Source organism: Chiloscyllium plagiosum, unplaced genomic scaffold, assembly GCF_037043375.1.
Source record: "Chiloscyllium plagiosum isolate Xiang-an unplaced genomic scaffold, Cpla_swu_hap1 HiC_scaffold_16, whole genome shotgun sequence".
Lineage (NCBI taxonomy): Eukaryota > Metazoa > Chordata > Chondrichthyes > Orectolobiformes > Hemiscylliidae > Chiloscyllium > Chiloscyllium plagiosum.
In genome coordinates, this window is record NW_028270154.1 from 7531759 (window position 1) to 7545554 (window position 13796).

Consider the following 13796-nt stretch of genomic DNA (forward strand, 5'->3'; position numbering starts at 1 on the left):
TGGCTGATTTACAAGGACACTCAATTTCCTTTACACATTTCCATTCAGTCACCATTTCAGAAATACGCTCCACATCAGGTCTTCCTCCCAAAGTGAATGACTGAAGATTTCTCCACGTTATGTCCCATTGTCCCATTTGCCATGTTGGTATCTAGTCATTAGGCCTGACCAAATCCTCCTGAATAGTTCTACCTTTAGGTGGGGGGGGGGGGGGGGGGGAGGGGGGTAGGTACAGGACAGAGGTTAGGGGTAGGTTCTTTACTCAGCGAGTCGTGAGTTCATGGAATGTCCTGCCAGTAGCAGTGGTGGACTCTCCCTCATTATGGGCATTTAAGCGGGCATTGGATAGGCATATGGAGGATAGTGGGCTAGTGTAGGTTAGGTGGGCTTGGATCGGCGCAACATCGAGGGCCGAAGGGCCTGTACTGCGCTGTATTCTTCTATGTTCTATGTTCTATGTTCTTTTCCTCAAAACACTTATTTCTGCTCATCTTGCATCATCTTCAAATTTGGAAAGATTATAATCGGTGACTATCACCAAACTGCTAAGTTATATTGTGAATATCTGCAATCAAAATGATGTTCCTTGTCAGTTGTCAGTCAGCTAACACAAGAATGAACCGTGTATTGCATCTTGCTTATCTTTAATTTTTCTGGATACTCCTTAATCCATGTTACTTCCTATACTCTTTGTTCTAATTTAGCACACCAACGTGCAATGCGTCACCCTTCCAAAAAGCCTGTGAAAGTATAAATATTCCACATCCATCGAATCCTCGTGTATGAAGCTTGTCATACACGAATTTCCACTTGCAAATCCATGCTGACCCTGCCCGATTAGATACGTTTTATTTTTGTGTTCTGCTGTTGGTTCCTGACGTCCTTTATGATATATTCTTAGCATTTTACCTACTTATGATGCAACGCTGAAGGGCCTTTCGTTCCCTGCTTCTCCGTTTGCTCCTCTTTTAAATAGCATCGTGAGATTTTCAAACTTCCAATCTGCAGCAATCATTTCAGCACGTGAAGAATTACCAATGCATGACGAATCCTGTAGCCAATCTGTGATGCAGACTATGAAATCATCAGAACTTTTCAACTTTTAACCCTATTAATTTCTCCACTTCAGCGTCCTTACGAATTCTTTCAACTCTATATTCTTCCTAGATCTGGGAGGTTACTTGTATCTTCCTTAATAAATGCATACAGAATGGATCTATTACGTTCACAGCTCAAAGTCTTGATTTGCTCGCTTGCTCCGTACAGCAGGCCAGGAACAGTGCCAGTCCCCTCGGTCAGCATGTGCGCAAGAAGTGTTTGCAGCTACAGCTTCTGCAAGCTTGCGTTTCAGAGCTAGAACGGTGGCTGCGAACACTGGAACATCTGCGTAGTAGAGGGAATCATGGATAGCGTATAGAAAGGCGGTCACACAGCAGGCTCAGACGATGCAGGCAGGAAGGGAATTGGTAACTACCAGACAAGAGAGATAGACAGACAGTGCAGGAATCTCCTGTGGCCATTCCCCTGCAAAACACATTGTTATGGATTGGGCCAGACCACTCAATGCATTCTTAAGCAACAGCTCTAGACCTAATTTTGCAATTTGCTTCAGTAAGTGTACAGTGAACATTATCTGGAATAAGATAGCTAGGTTGACTACTTGATTTTAAAACAGACAAAAATCTATTCACAAAATTACATAATAAAACGCAAAGAACAGAATAAAGAACCCCTACAGAACTCAACCTATCCAGCTAGACTTAAGTATGCTCTAAATTCACACAACAGTCCCAACAAACAACCTCCTTTGTAAAAAAAAACAGTATAAATGGAACAAATGCTTACAGGTTGAAGTTGAACGGCGGTAACGAGAGAGAAAGCTCCCTGTTGAACTTCCCAATTCAAGACTGAACTAAAACCTGCTCAGCTCAGCTCAGCTAAAGAGTTGACCTTTCCCCTTTCATTATACAGGTCACTTCTAAAGCATGATCACTTTAGCCTGAAGTCTCATCTGTTTACATATAAACAAAAGGTCTCTCAAAATCTTTTCAAGCTATGAAGCAAACCAGACTGATCGGAGTCTGGACCAGTTTATTGTCCCTCTGAAAAAAAAAACAAGGACAGAATCTCCTCGTGCCAAGGAACAGCTTTTAGAAACAAAATATGAGCTTTGTGACATGGCTGAAGGGTGACCAAGGATGGGAACTGAATGTCGCAGCGTATTCAGTATTTAGGAAGGACAGACAAAAAGGAAAAGGTGGTGGGAAGGAAATTAATACAATAGTGAGAAAGGATATTAGGTCTGACAATGTGTCAGCTGTAAGAATAGAGTTAAGAAATACCAAGGTGCAAAAAATATTAGTTGGTCTCATATATATACTCCGAACTGCAGTGGTGATGTTGGGATTGGCATTAAACGGGAAGTCAGAGATGTTTTGATAAGAGGAATATCGGTGATCATGGGTGATTTTAATTGCACACACATTGGACAATTCAATTTAGCTACAATATCGTAGATATGGAATTTCTGGAGTGTATATGGAATGGTTTTCTTGAACAATATGTGAAGGAACCAACTACAAACCAGGCCAACTTAGACTGGGCACTGTGTGATGAGAATGGAACCATCGCAAATCTGGCAGTGCCAGATACCTTGACGATGAGTGACCATAATTGATAGAACCTTTTATCAATCCATGGCTTGAAAAGGCATTTAGGGATAGTATCTGATCTAAGGAAGAAACATACAGAATGGCCAAGGAAATTAATAGGTCTGAGAATTCATAATAGGCGCAGTTTAGAATTCAGCAAAAATAATGACCAAGGGATTGATTGAGAAGAGGGAAATATTATACAAAAGTAAGCTTGCAGGGAACAGAATGAACGACACTAAGTGTCAGAAAGGTGAAGACAAATGTAGGTGCTCGACAGACAGAAACGAAGGAATGCATAATAGGGGACAAAGAAATGTCTGACAACTGAGTACATACTTTGAGTTCTGTTTTCACAAAATAGGACAAAATTAGATACTAGAATTCTTGGAGAATGCAAGATTTAGTGAGGGAGTGAACCGAGGGCGGTCAATATTCGTAGAGAAATGGTGCTGGGAAGCTTGAGAGGACTGAAGGCAGATAATCCCCAGGGCTTGATAATCGACACCACAGAGTATTTAAGGAAGTGGATCCAGAAATAGTGGATGCATTTTTGGTCATCTCCCGGGATTCTATAAACTCTGGAACAGATTGGAGGGTAGCTTATAGCCTAAGGGAAGTTGAGAGAAACCAGGTAATTATAGACCAGTAAGCACAACAAAGGTAATGGGGAAAATTTTTGAATCCATTATCAAGAACTTTATAATGGAGCACTTAGAAAGCAGTGGCAGAACCAGCCCGTTTCAGCATGGATTTATGAAGGCGAAATCATGCTGATGTTATTAGTAGAGTTGACAAGGGGGGAGTTAGTTGATGTAGTATATTTGGACTTTGAGAAAGTGTTAAAAATGCCCCGCATAAGAAATTTTTGTGTAAGATTAAAGCACATGGGATTGGGAAAGTGCATTGAGATGAAGAGGAAACTGGTTGGCAGAGAGGAAACAACGATTTGGAATTAATGAGTATTTTTCAAATTGGCAGCAATAAATCATGGGGTGCCACAGGGATCGGTCCTGGGACACCAACTATTCACAACATATATTAATCATTTGCATGAGCGCAACAAAATGTAATATCTCAACGTTTGCAGATGATACCGTGAGAGGGTGAATTGTGACGAGGATGCAGAGATTCTTCGGCATGATCTGGACATCGAGGTGAGTGGGTAAATCAATGGCAGATATAATATAATTCATTTTGGAAGCAAAAACAAGAAGGCAAATTACTTAATGAATGGCTGCAAATTGGCAAAGTTGAGTGTGCAGCGGGATCTGGGTGTCCTTCTGCACCAGTCACTGAAGGTAGGCATGCAGGCGCAGCAGGTGGTAAATAGGCAAATGGCATGTTGCCCTCATTGCGAGAGGTTTCGAGCACAGGAGTAGGAATATGTTGTTACTGTTCTACAGGACCATGGTGAGGCCATCCCTAGAATAGTGTGTGCAGTTTTGGTCTCGTTTTCTGAGGAAGAATATTCTTGCTTTCTAGAGTGTGCAGTCAAGTTTTACCAGGCTGATTCCAGGGACGGTGGGACTGATGTATGAGGAGAGGTTGAATTGCTTTCGCTGGAGTTCAGGTGAATGTGGGGTATCGCATAGAGACTTATAAATTTTCAACAAGATTAGACAGCATAGATGCAGGGAGGATGTTCGCAATGGTGGGGGTGTCCAGAACCATGGGTCATAGTCTAAGAATTCGGAATGGACCATTAATGACAGAGATGCGGAGACATTTCTTCACCCAAAGAGTGGAAAGAATGTGGAATTAATTACCACAGGAAGTAATTGATGCCATAACATTGAATGTATTCAAGAGATGGCTCGATATAGCACTTGGAGTGACTGGGATCAAAGGCTATGGGGAGAAAGCATGATCACGATGAATGGTCGAGCTGGCTTGAAAGGCCGATTAGCCTCCTCCTTCTCCTATCTTCAACGTTTCTAAGTAGCAATTTCTCTACTTCCCCATTGCAAACTTTCTTGATTATGTTTTAATCAATTTAGAGTTAACTTACGCATTTTGTCACTTACCTCTACAAATTTCTGTAATCTGTTTCATACGTATCACCATTGAATATGTTTTCTATTCTCTCTCTTTTTAAAAAAACTCGTGTTGCTCCTTGGTTCTATTCTAAAACATTCTCGATCTTCAAACTTTTCCAATTTATTTCCACTTCATATGCCTTTTATTTTAAACATAGATATATCTCAATTCTCTTTCTTAGCCGAACTGCCTTAGCCTTGGTACCTTGAAGTATTAGAAGGTAGAACAGTACAGCACGGTACATTTGGCCCTCAATGCTGTGCCAAACTTTCATCCTACTCTAAGATCAAACTAACCTGCATATCCTTCATTTTACATTCATCCATGTGGCTATCCAAAAGTCGCTGAAATGTCCCAAATGTATCTGACTCTACTACCACTGCTGGCAGTGGGAATTCCACGCACCCAGCATTCACCGGCACAGTGTAAAGAACCTACTTTTGACATCTCACCTAAAGCTTCCTTCAATCTCCTTAAAATTATGCCCATGATAGCCATTTCTGCCTTGGGAAAACGTCTCTCGTATCCACTCTCTCTATCCCTCTCCTCATCTTGTACACCTCTGTCAAGTCACCTCTCATCCTTCATTGGTCCAATGAGAAAAGCCCTAACTCCCTCAACCTTTCTTTATAAGACATGGCCTCGAGTGCAGGCAACATTCCAATAAATCTCCTCTGCATCCTCTCTAAATCTTCCACATCTTTCTTAGAATGAGCCAATCAGGACTGAATACAATATTCCAAGTGAGATCGATCCAGGGCCCCAGTGTTCAAAATCCATATAAATGATGAAAATATGGCAAACATTTCTAGATCAGCAAATATTGCAAAAATGTTGAAAATATGACATGAAGTGCGCAGTCAAATGTAGGGAATGATTAAAAAAGAGGCTAAACTTGGATGTAGATTCACTGAATGACAGCAAAAATCACTGCAAATTAAATATCAAAACGATAAGCACAAGCCTATCATCTTTGAAGGAGCAATGAACGTGTAGTGCATTTCTTAACTCTGTAATATTAGGAAGTATGAATAACTGGAAACTGGCATGTAGGTGCAGCAACAAAATCGGAATTTCAATATTTTTGATTTGATTGCAAGATGACTTCAGTAGAGATGCAAAGACTTCCTTTGATTGTTCGGGACGTTAGTGTAACTGTATTTGGAGTACTGTGTTTTGTTTTTGCTGCTTTGCCAAAGGAATAACAGACTGACCATTACTCCAGTGCAGCAGAGGAATTGAAAAACAACCTTAAAGTAGAGGTTGAGGAAATGGGGCGTGAATATTCTGGAGTTTAGAAGAATGGCAGACGATTTCAAACAAACATATTAAATTCTTAAAGTGGTATACAGAGTAAGTACAGAAAGTTTGCTCCCACAGGCAGTGGAATCTTGTACAAGAAACCTAATTTCAGAATTAAAGTTGAGTTATTAGGTTTGGATGGACAGGACTTGCATAACTCTGTCAGTGGTTGCTTGCACTAAAATGTTGAAGATGTTTAGTCAATGAGTAAGTTGAAGACAGAGATTGATTGAGTTCGAGTTACGACATCAAGGAAGCAAGGTATAGTTTATTAATTTGACATTGTCGTCAATGATGATGGCGTAAAATTCTGGAACAGTCACGAGGCCCAGGATAGCCTACTCCTGCTAATTTGATCTTGTGATTAAGCATTCCACCATCTGACAGAAAGAGTTTTTCTCTGCCACCATCTCTTTGAACTTATAAATTCCCCTTTCACAATTCTATTTTTGAAGCCATAGTTCTTGTTTTACACACCATTGTTCCTTATCTTGTATGATTATTGATTCCTTTTTGTGCTTTTAATGTAATGTTAATACGACCGCTTGTCCTATAAACAGGAATGTCATCATAACATGTTGAAAATGGATTTGTTGGAATTTCAAATAATTAATCAACATGATTGGTCTTGTTTTTCCTTCCCCGGGTCATTAACCCATTCCTGATTGATAAAGTTGCTAAGTAATCACTAACAGCTTAATGTCAGGAAAGGCTATATGCCTAATGAAACTGACCAGTAAGGGAATTATACCTGCTGTCGCTAATAATTCAAAACCTTCAATTCTTTGCAATGACTCCCATTTCAATAATTGTACTTCTTGGTGTTGCTAGCTACTACATACGTGTTAAAACAATTCCATTTAGTAACAATTTCTAAGTGTAACAGAGATCACTTCAAGGCTTGCCATCACATTTTTCAAGAAATTATAGTTTAAGTAGTTAGAAGTTTTGCCACGTTTATGTTCTAACTTCTGTTCGTTTGCTTTTTCCCCCCTAAAATGCCCAAGATGTATTAAAGAAAGCATCTCTTACCTCGCAATCCATGTCTTTGTTTATTGAGATTAATGCATTTTCATGTTTTGTGGCGACACATGTCCCAGTCTTCACATCAAACATTGATGGAGCCGAATCGTGTAACTTTAGAAATAGCAAATCATTCATAACGGGATCATAGCGAAATTGTTGTGGAAGACTCTCGTTTTCATAAGCCTGCGTATACTTGGGTGGTATCTGCAGATTTACACTTGCCTTTTGAATTCCGGGGAGCGAATTTCCCCGGGAGAAGCAGCAAAAATCATTGGTGACTTCATTTCTACCACTGCATACCTTAATACCCAGAAAAATAATAGCCAAGAGTAAAATAAATGAGGTTGTGCCAAATAAAATCATCAGGTAAAATTTCAAATCGGATTTCCATGGTCCAGTGATCCCCAACATTCCCGTGGTTGGTATAGTTGCTGTTTTATCGTCCTGTACATATAGATTGATAGTAAGTGTCGATGAAAGGGATGGCGTTCCATTGTCCCTCACCAGAATTATAACTTTTGGGCGGAGTGAATCTTTGCTTGTAAATTGGCGAATGGTCCATATTTCTCCTGTTTCCTGAGCCACTGTGAAGAGGGTTTCGTCATTGGACAGATGAAGTTGGTAAGAAAGTTTGGCATTCATACCAGAATCGGCGTCCGTAGCTGTAATTTTTGTGACTAAGTAACCGGGTTCAGCGGTTCTCGGTATTGTTTCCTCGATTTCAGATCCTTTCGCCGGCAAAGGCGACACAATCACAGGGGCATTGTCATTCTGATCCACGACGATCACATTGACAGTTACGTTACTGCTGAATGGAGGAGACCCAGCATCCGTCACTTTCACGTGGACTTCAAAACCTGTTATTTGTTCAAAATCAAATGATTGTTGAGCGAAGATTACGCCGTTGACAGAGTTTATCGAAATGTACGTAGATACAGGCAAATTGTCTATTAGGCTATTCAAAATCGAAAATGAAAGTTTTGCATTTTGATTGGAATCTGGATCAATGGCTGATACAGAACCAATTGAAGCTCCAATTACATTGTTTTCTATTATATGCATGGCGAAGGAAGGCTGCGTAAAACGTGGTGCATTGTCATTTATATCTGAAACTTGAACTTGTATTCTTTTACTCGTCGAAAGTGGAGGGGATCCAGCATCCTTACACATAATTGTAATGTTGTATTTTGATACCTTTTCGCGATCTATAACTCCGTGCGTGACTAATGTATAGTAATTTTTTGAAGAGTTTATGAGCCTAAACGGGATACCTCCAGCAATTCTGCAGGAAACCTCTGCTGTATTTTGAGAGTCTCTATCGGTAATTCTAAAAACAGACACGGCAGTGTCCGGTGAAACATTTTCTGGAATCGTGCTCAACGTGGTTCTCATTATTATCTCAGGGGAATTATCGTTGACATCAGTAACCATTACCAAAACGTTGCAATATACTGCGAGTGAATATGGCCCCCTGTCTTTAGCTTGTACTGAAATATGGTAACGATCTGATTCTTCAAAGTCCAGGATTCCAGTCAGCCTAATTTCACCGGTAGTCGCATCTAAGCTAAAGGCCTCGCGTACTTTATCAGGAGTGTGATCACTGAAAGAGTACATTACATCGCCGTTCAGGCCTTCGTCTGCATCAACGGCAGTTACTTTCACAATCAAAGTATTTTTAGGTGTATTTTCTGCAATTGTAACGTGATAGATACTTTGTTCGCAAACGGGAGCGTTGTCATTCGCATCAACTACATTAATTTTAATTTGCGTGGTTCCGAATTTCTTCGGATTCCCTCCATCAGACGCCGTTAGCGTTAGTTCAAGATTCGGTTCCTGTTCTCGGTCTAAATTTCTCTGCAGCTCCAGTTCTGGAATGCCAGGTTGCCCACCGTCTGGTTGTGATTTCAATGTGAAATGCTGGTTAGGGCTCAGGTGATAGGAGCGAACACTGTTGGCTCCAGTGTCGGGATCAATCGCACCCTGAAGTGGAAAGACCGTTCCAAGCGGCGTCAATTCAGACATTTCCAGGCTAACTTCCTTTCTCTGGAAAACTGGCGCGTTATCGTTTATGTCGAGAACGTCCACTTCAATACGATAAATTTTAAGCGGATTCTCGATCGCCGCCTCTAACATTAAAACGCAACTGAGGCCTTGTTCACAAAGCTGCTCTCTGTCTATTTTTTCCTTTATAAGCAAAGCTCCAGTTTTTAAATTTACGGTTAAGTATTGTCTTTCATTTTCAGATGCAACCCGAAACATGCGCTCTGACAGTTTGTTAATATCTAAGCCGAGGTCTTCAGCAATATTCCCAACAAAGGCACCAACCTCTAACTCTTCGGGAATTGAGTAGCGAATGTTTCCATGTACAGACTCGGAGAGATACATAAGAATGAAGTAATGAACGAGCCATTGCGATTCTCGGTAATTTAGCAAAAATACCATTCTCGTTCAAAGAATTGTAGGTAACTGGTTCTCAGATTAATTCCACGCTCCTTATTTAAAGCAGGAGAAAATACTTGCTTATTACCTTGGATTTGCAAATTTCAGAAAAAGCTGCGTTTTTCTTCAAGCGCCGGCAGTACCTTTTCAAAGTAGCTAGGCCTTTTTTGTACAAATCCCGCAGATTGCCTCCCATGTATAGTCAGATATGAATCGAGCGCGTGGAGTAATGGATGTTCTTCGTTTCTTCGATACTGCACAGTGTTTGGTGTTGGGGGAGTGCTGCTGGATCCTCAGCCAGATTTACTCACCTCATTGGTTGACAGCGACACAAAGAGACTCCGTCAATAATAACAGCTCGTACTCTTAAAGCAAGAGTGCCTCTGCAGTGAAAAGAAGAACTGTTTGGTGCATTTATTGTTGTGCAACTTTAATTGGCATCACTGGCAATACTTTTTTTTCTTCAAATTGCGATCGCATTGACCTTTACTCTAATTGGCCCAATTCCTTCCATATCTGAACCTCATTGAATTGGTTAAGACAGTTTATAATTAGTTGGGTTTGTCAACAAAAATATAATCTCACATTGCTCTGTCAGATTGCACGCCTGACTTTTTGAAACAATCTAACTATTCTCTACTATATGTCTGTCTATATTTGTATTATTGTTAATGTAATATGTGCCTCAGCCTTGGAATCCTGTTGCTTTGTTAAATTTAAATGAAGTCATCAGTCTCTAAAAGAATGCAACCTGTGAAAAAGAATATGTACACACTTGCAGTGCCTGCCCTTTCAGACTTGAGGAGGAAAAAAAGATGCACCAAGTATTTGCAGCAAGGTTGCATAGTCTTTAGGTGCATGATTATTGGTATCTGAATTGTGACACATTGTGAAATAATTTCATTCAAACTGAATATTCGACATACGTAATTTACATATACGAAGTTACAGTATAATCGCAATGACACAAAACCTGTAATCCAGAAGCCTAGATTGTTGCTGTTTGCACGCAGTTTCAATTGTCTCCAGAAACACTGGAGAAATTTAAGTTCAATTAATTCATCTGGATAATTAAGCTATCTTTGATAATTGTGACCAACGTAACGATTGTCACTTACCTAAAAAGAAATCTGAGTTAAGGATGTCTTAGGGCATGATATCTATCATTCCTTCCTGACCTGTCATTTGGTCCACAGCAATGTGGATTCCATTAAATTCAAGTGAAATTATTGAACTGCATTAAGTTATTGTCTTAATACCATCGCTGACATTCTGTGATAAAATAAATAAAAATAATTCTGTGCATTAACATATTGCAGAATCACTTAATTCACAATAAAATAATTCAGAAAGCGGAACAGCTGGATTCTGAACACAGTTTCAGAGGAATCTTTAAATCAGGAAATGGATACTTGAGTGGATTGCATATAGTTACCTGTGAGTTTTGAGAAGATTTGTAGCTCAGGTTGAGGTTCAGGAGGTAGGGTTACTCACTGAGCTGGACGTTTCATTTTCAGACGTTTCATCACTATACTAGGTAACATATTCAGTGAACCTTCGGACAAAGCACTGCTTATTATTCATGCTTTCTATTTATATGTTTGGGTTTCTTTGGGTTGGTGATGTAATTTCCTGTTGTGATGTCATTTCCTATGGAAATGACATTTCCTATTCTTTTTCTCAGGGTTGTGGTAAATGGGGTCCAAGCCAAGTGTTTGTTGGTAGAGTTTTGTTTGGAATGCCATACTTCTAGGAATTCTCATGAGTATCTCGATCTGGCTTGTCCTTGGATGGATGTGTTGTCTCAGTTGAAGTGGTAAAAACAATGACTGCAGATGCTGGAAACCAGATTCTGGATCAGTGGTGCTGGAAGAGCACAGCAATTCAGGTGCCTGTCCTCGGATGCTGCCTGAATTGCTGTGCTCAGTTGAAGTGGTGTCCTTCCTTACCTGTGTGTAAGAGTACTAGTAAGAGAGGGTCATATTGTTTTGTGTCTAGTTGATGTTCATGTATCCTGGTGGCTAGTTTTCTGCCTGTTTGTCCAATGTAGTGTTTGTTACAGTTCTTGCATGGTATTTTGTAAATGACATTAGTTTTAATTGTTGTCTGTATGGAGTCTTTCAAGTTCATTAGCTGCTGTTTTAGTGTGTTGGTGGGTTTGTGGGCTACCATGATGCCAAGGTGTCTGAGTAGTCTGGCAGTCATTTCCGAGATGTCTTTGATGTAGGAGAGAGTGGCTAGGGTTTCTAGATGTGTTTTGTCTGCTTGTTTGGGTTTGCTGCTAAGAAATCGGCGGATTGTGTTCATTGGGTCCCCATTCTGTACCTTCCCCTATTGGTAGAGGCTGTAGAAAAGCATTGCCAGAGTGAGATGGATCTTTGAACATACTGGCGGCCTTTCCTTGACAGCGGGCCTGCTAGATAGATTCTATAGATGGGAGGCTGGCATTTGTAATCGTCTGGACCGAGTTCACTACTCTCTGGAACCATCTCAGGTCTTGAATAGTACAGTTGCCATACGAGGTAGTGATACATCCACACAGAATGCTCTTGATGGCGCACCTATAAAAATTGGCAAGAGTATTCACCGTCATGCCAAATTGTCTCAGCTGCATGAGGAAAAAGAGACGTTGTTGGGCCTTTGTAAGCAGTGTATCCACATCAAGAGTGCAAGAAAGCTTTTTGTTAATGACTGCTCCAAGGAGTTTGACAGTCTCCATCGTTCCACCTCTGTGCTGTTAGTGTGTAGGGGGGCATGGGTAATATCCCATGGAAAGTCAATAATGAGTTCCTTGGTTTTGCCAGCATTGAGAGCTAGGTTGTACTCAGTGCACCAATTTTCCAGATCTTCAACCTCTCGTCTATTTCATCACCATCTGAGATTCGACTGGCTATGGTGGTGTCATCAGTGAAGTTGTAAATGGAATTAGTCTGTTTTTTGATGATGCAGTCATCGGTATACAGCGAGTACAGTAAGGGGCTGAGTATGTACCCCTGGCGGGGCTCAAGTATTGAGTGTTAGTGAGGATAAAATATTGTCCCCAGTCTTCACTGATTGTGACCTTTGCGTCAGGATATTGAGGATCCAGTTGCAGAGAGTGGCTTAGTCCAAGACCACCATGTTTAGTAATCAGTCTCAAGGGGATAATGCTTTCGAATGGGCCGCATTACTGACAACTATTCATATACCTTGAATTCTCATGAAAGTGTTTTTTTTTCTTTCGAGGTATTGACCAGTTACTGATATAAGATATGAATCATTCATGTATGTTTCTTTAACAACGTTGTACCTTACTGAGGTATTTGTATCATTGATAGGCACAGGTGAGGTGCCGGAAGACTGGAGGTTGGCTAACGTGGTGCCACTGTTTAAGAACAGTGGTAAGGACAAGGCAAGGAACTATAGACCAGTGAGCCTGACGTCGGTGGTGGGCAAGTTGTTGGAGGGAATCCTCAGGGACAGGATGTACATTTTTCGGAAAGGCAAGGACCGATTAGGGATCGTCAACATGGCTTTGTGCGTGGGAAATCATGTCTCACAAACTTGATTGCGTTTTTTGAAGAAATAACAAAAAGCATTGATGAGGCAGAGTGGTAGACGTGATTTATGTGGACTTCAGTAAGGCACTCACAAAGTTCCCCATGGGAGACTGGTTAGCAAGGTTAGATCTCATGGAACACAGGGAGAACTAACCATTTGAATACAAAACTGGCTCAAAGGTGGAAGACAGAAGATGGTGGTGGAGGGTTGTTTTTCAGACTGGAGGCCTACGACCAGTGGAGTGCCACGAGGATCGGTGCTGTGTCCACTACTTTTCATCATTTATATAAATGATTTGCATATGAGCATAAGAGGTATAGTTTGTAAGTTTGCAGATGACACCAAAATTGGAGGTGTAGTGGACAGCAAAGAAGGTTACCTCAGATTACAACGGGATCTTAATCAAATGGGCAGAGAAGTGGCAGATGGAGTTTAATTTAGATAAATGTGAGGTGCTGCATTTTGAGAAAGCAAATCTTAGCAGGACTTATACACTTAATGGTAAGGTCCTCAGGAGTGTTGCTGAACAAAGAGACCTTGGAGTGCGGGTTTATACTCGTTGAAAGTGGAGTCGTAGGTAGATAGGATAGTGAAGAAGGCACTTGATATGCTTTCCTTTATTGGTCAGAGTATTGAGTACAGGAGTTGGGAGGTCATGATGCGTGTGTACAAGACATTGGTTAGGCCACTGTTGGAAGATTGCATGCAATTCTGGTCTCCTTCCTATCAGAAAGATGTTGTGAAACGTGAAAGGGTTCAGAAAAGATTTACAATGATGTTGCCAGGTCTGGAGGATTT

At 40.7% G+C, this 13796-nt stretch overlaps 1 protein-coding gene across 4 annotated transcripts in view; it reads right to left on the reverse strand.

Moving 5' to 3' along the window:
• Positions 1–13796, reverse strand: part of LOC122556422 (protocadherin-10-like) — a 175842-nt gene that overhangs the window by 47981 nt on the left and 114065 nt on the right. Inside the window, exon 1 of one of the 4 annotated variants that reach the window (XM_043703058.2) lies at positions 7026–9671. The exons of the other annotated variants lie outside the window; for them this stretch is intronic. Within the exon in view, the coding sequence (XP_043558993.2) occupies positions 7026–9461 (2436 nt within the window). The 5' untranslated portion in view covers positions 9462–9671. Of the gene's footprint in view, positions 1–7025; positions 9672–13796 lie in introns of those variants that run through there. 4 annotated transcript variants of the gene reach the window in all.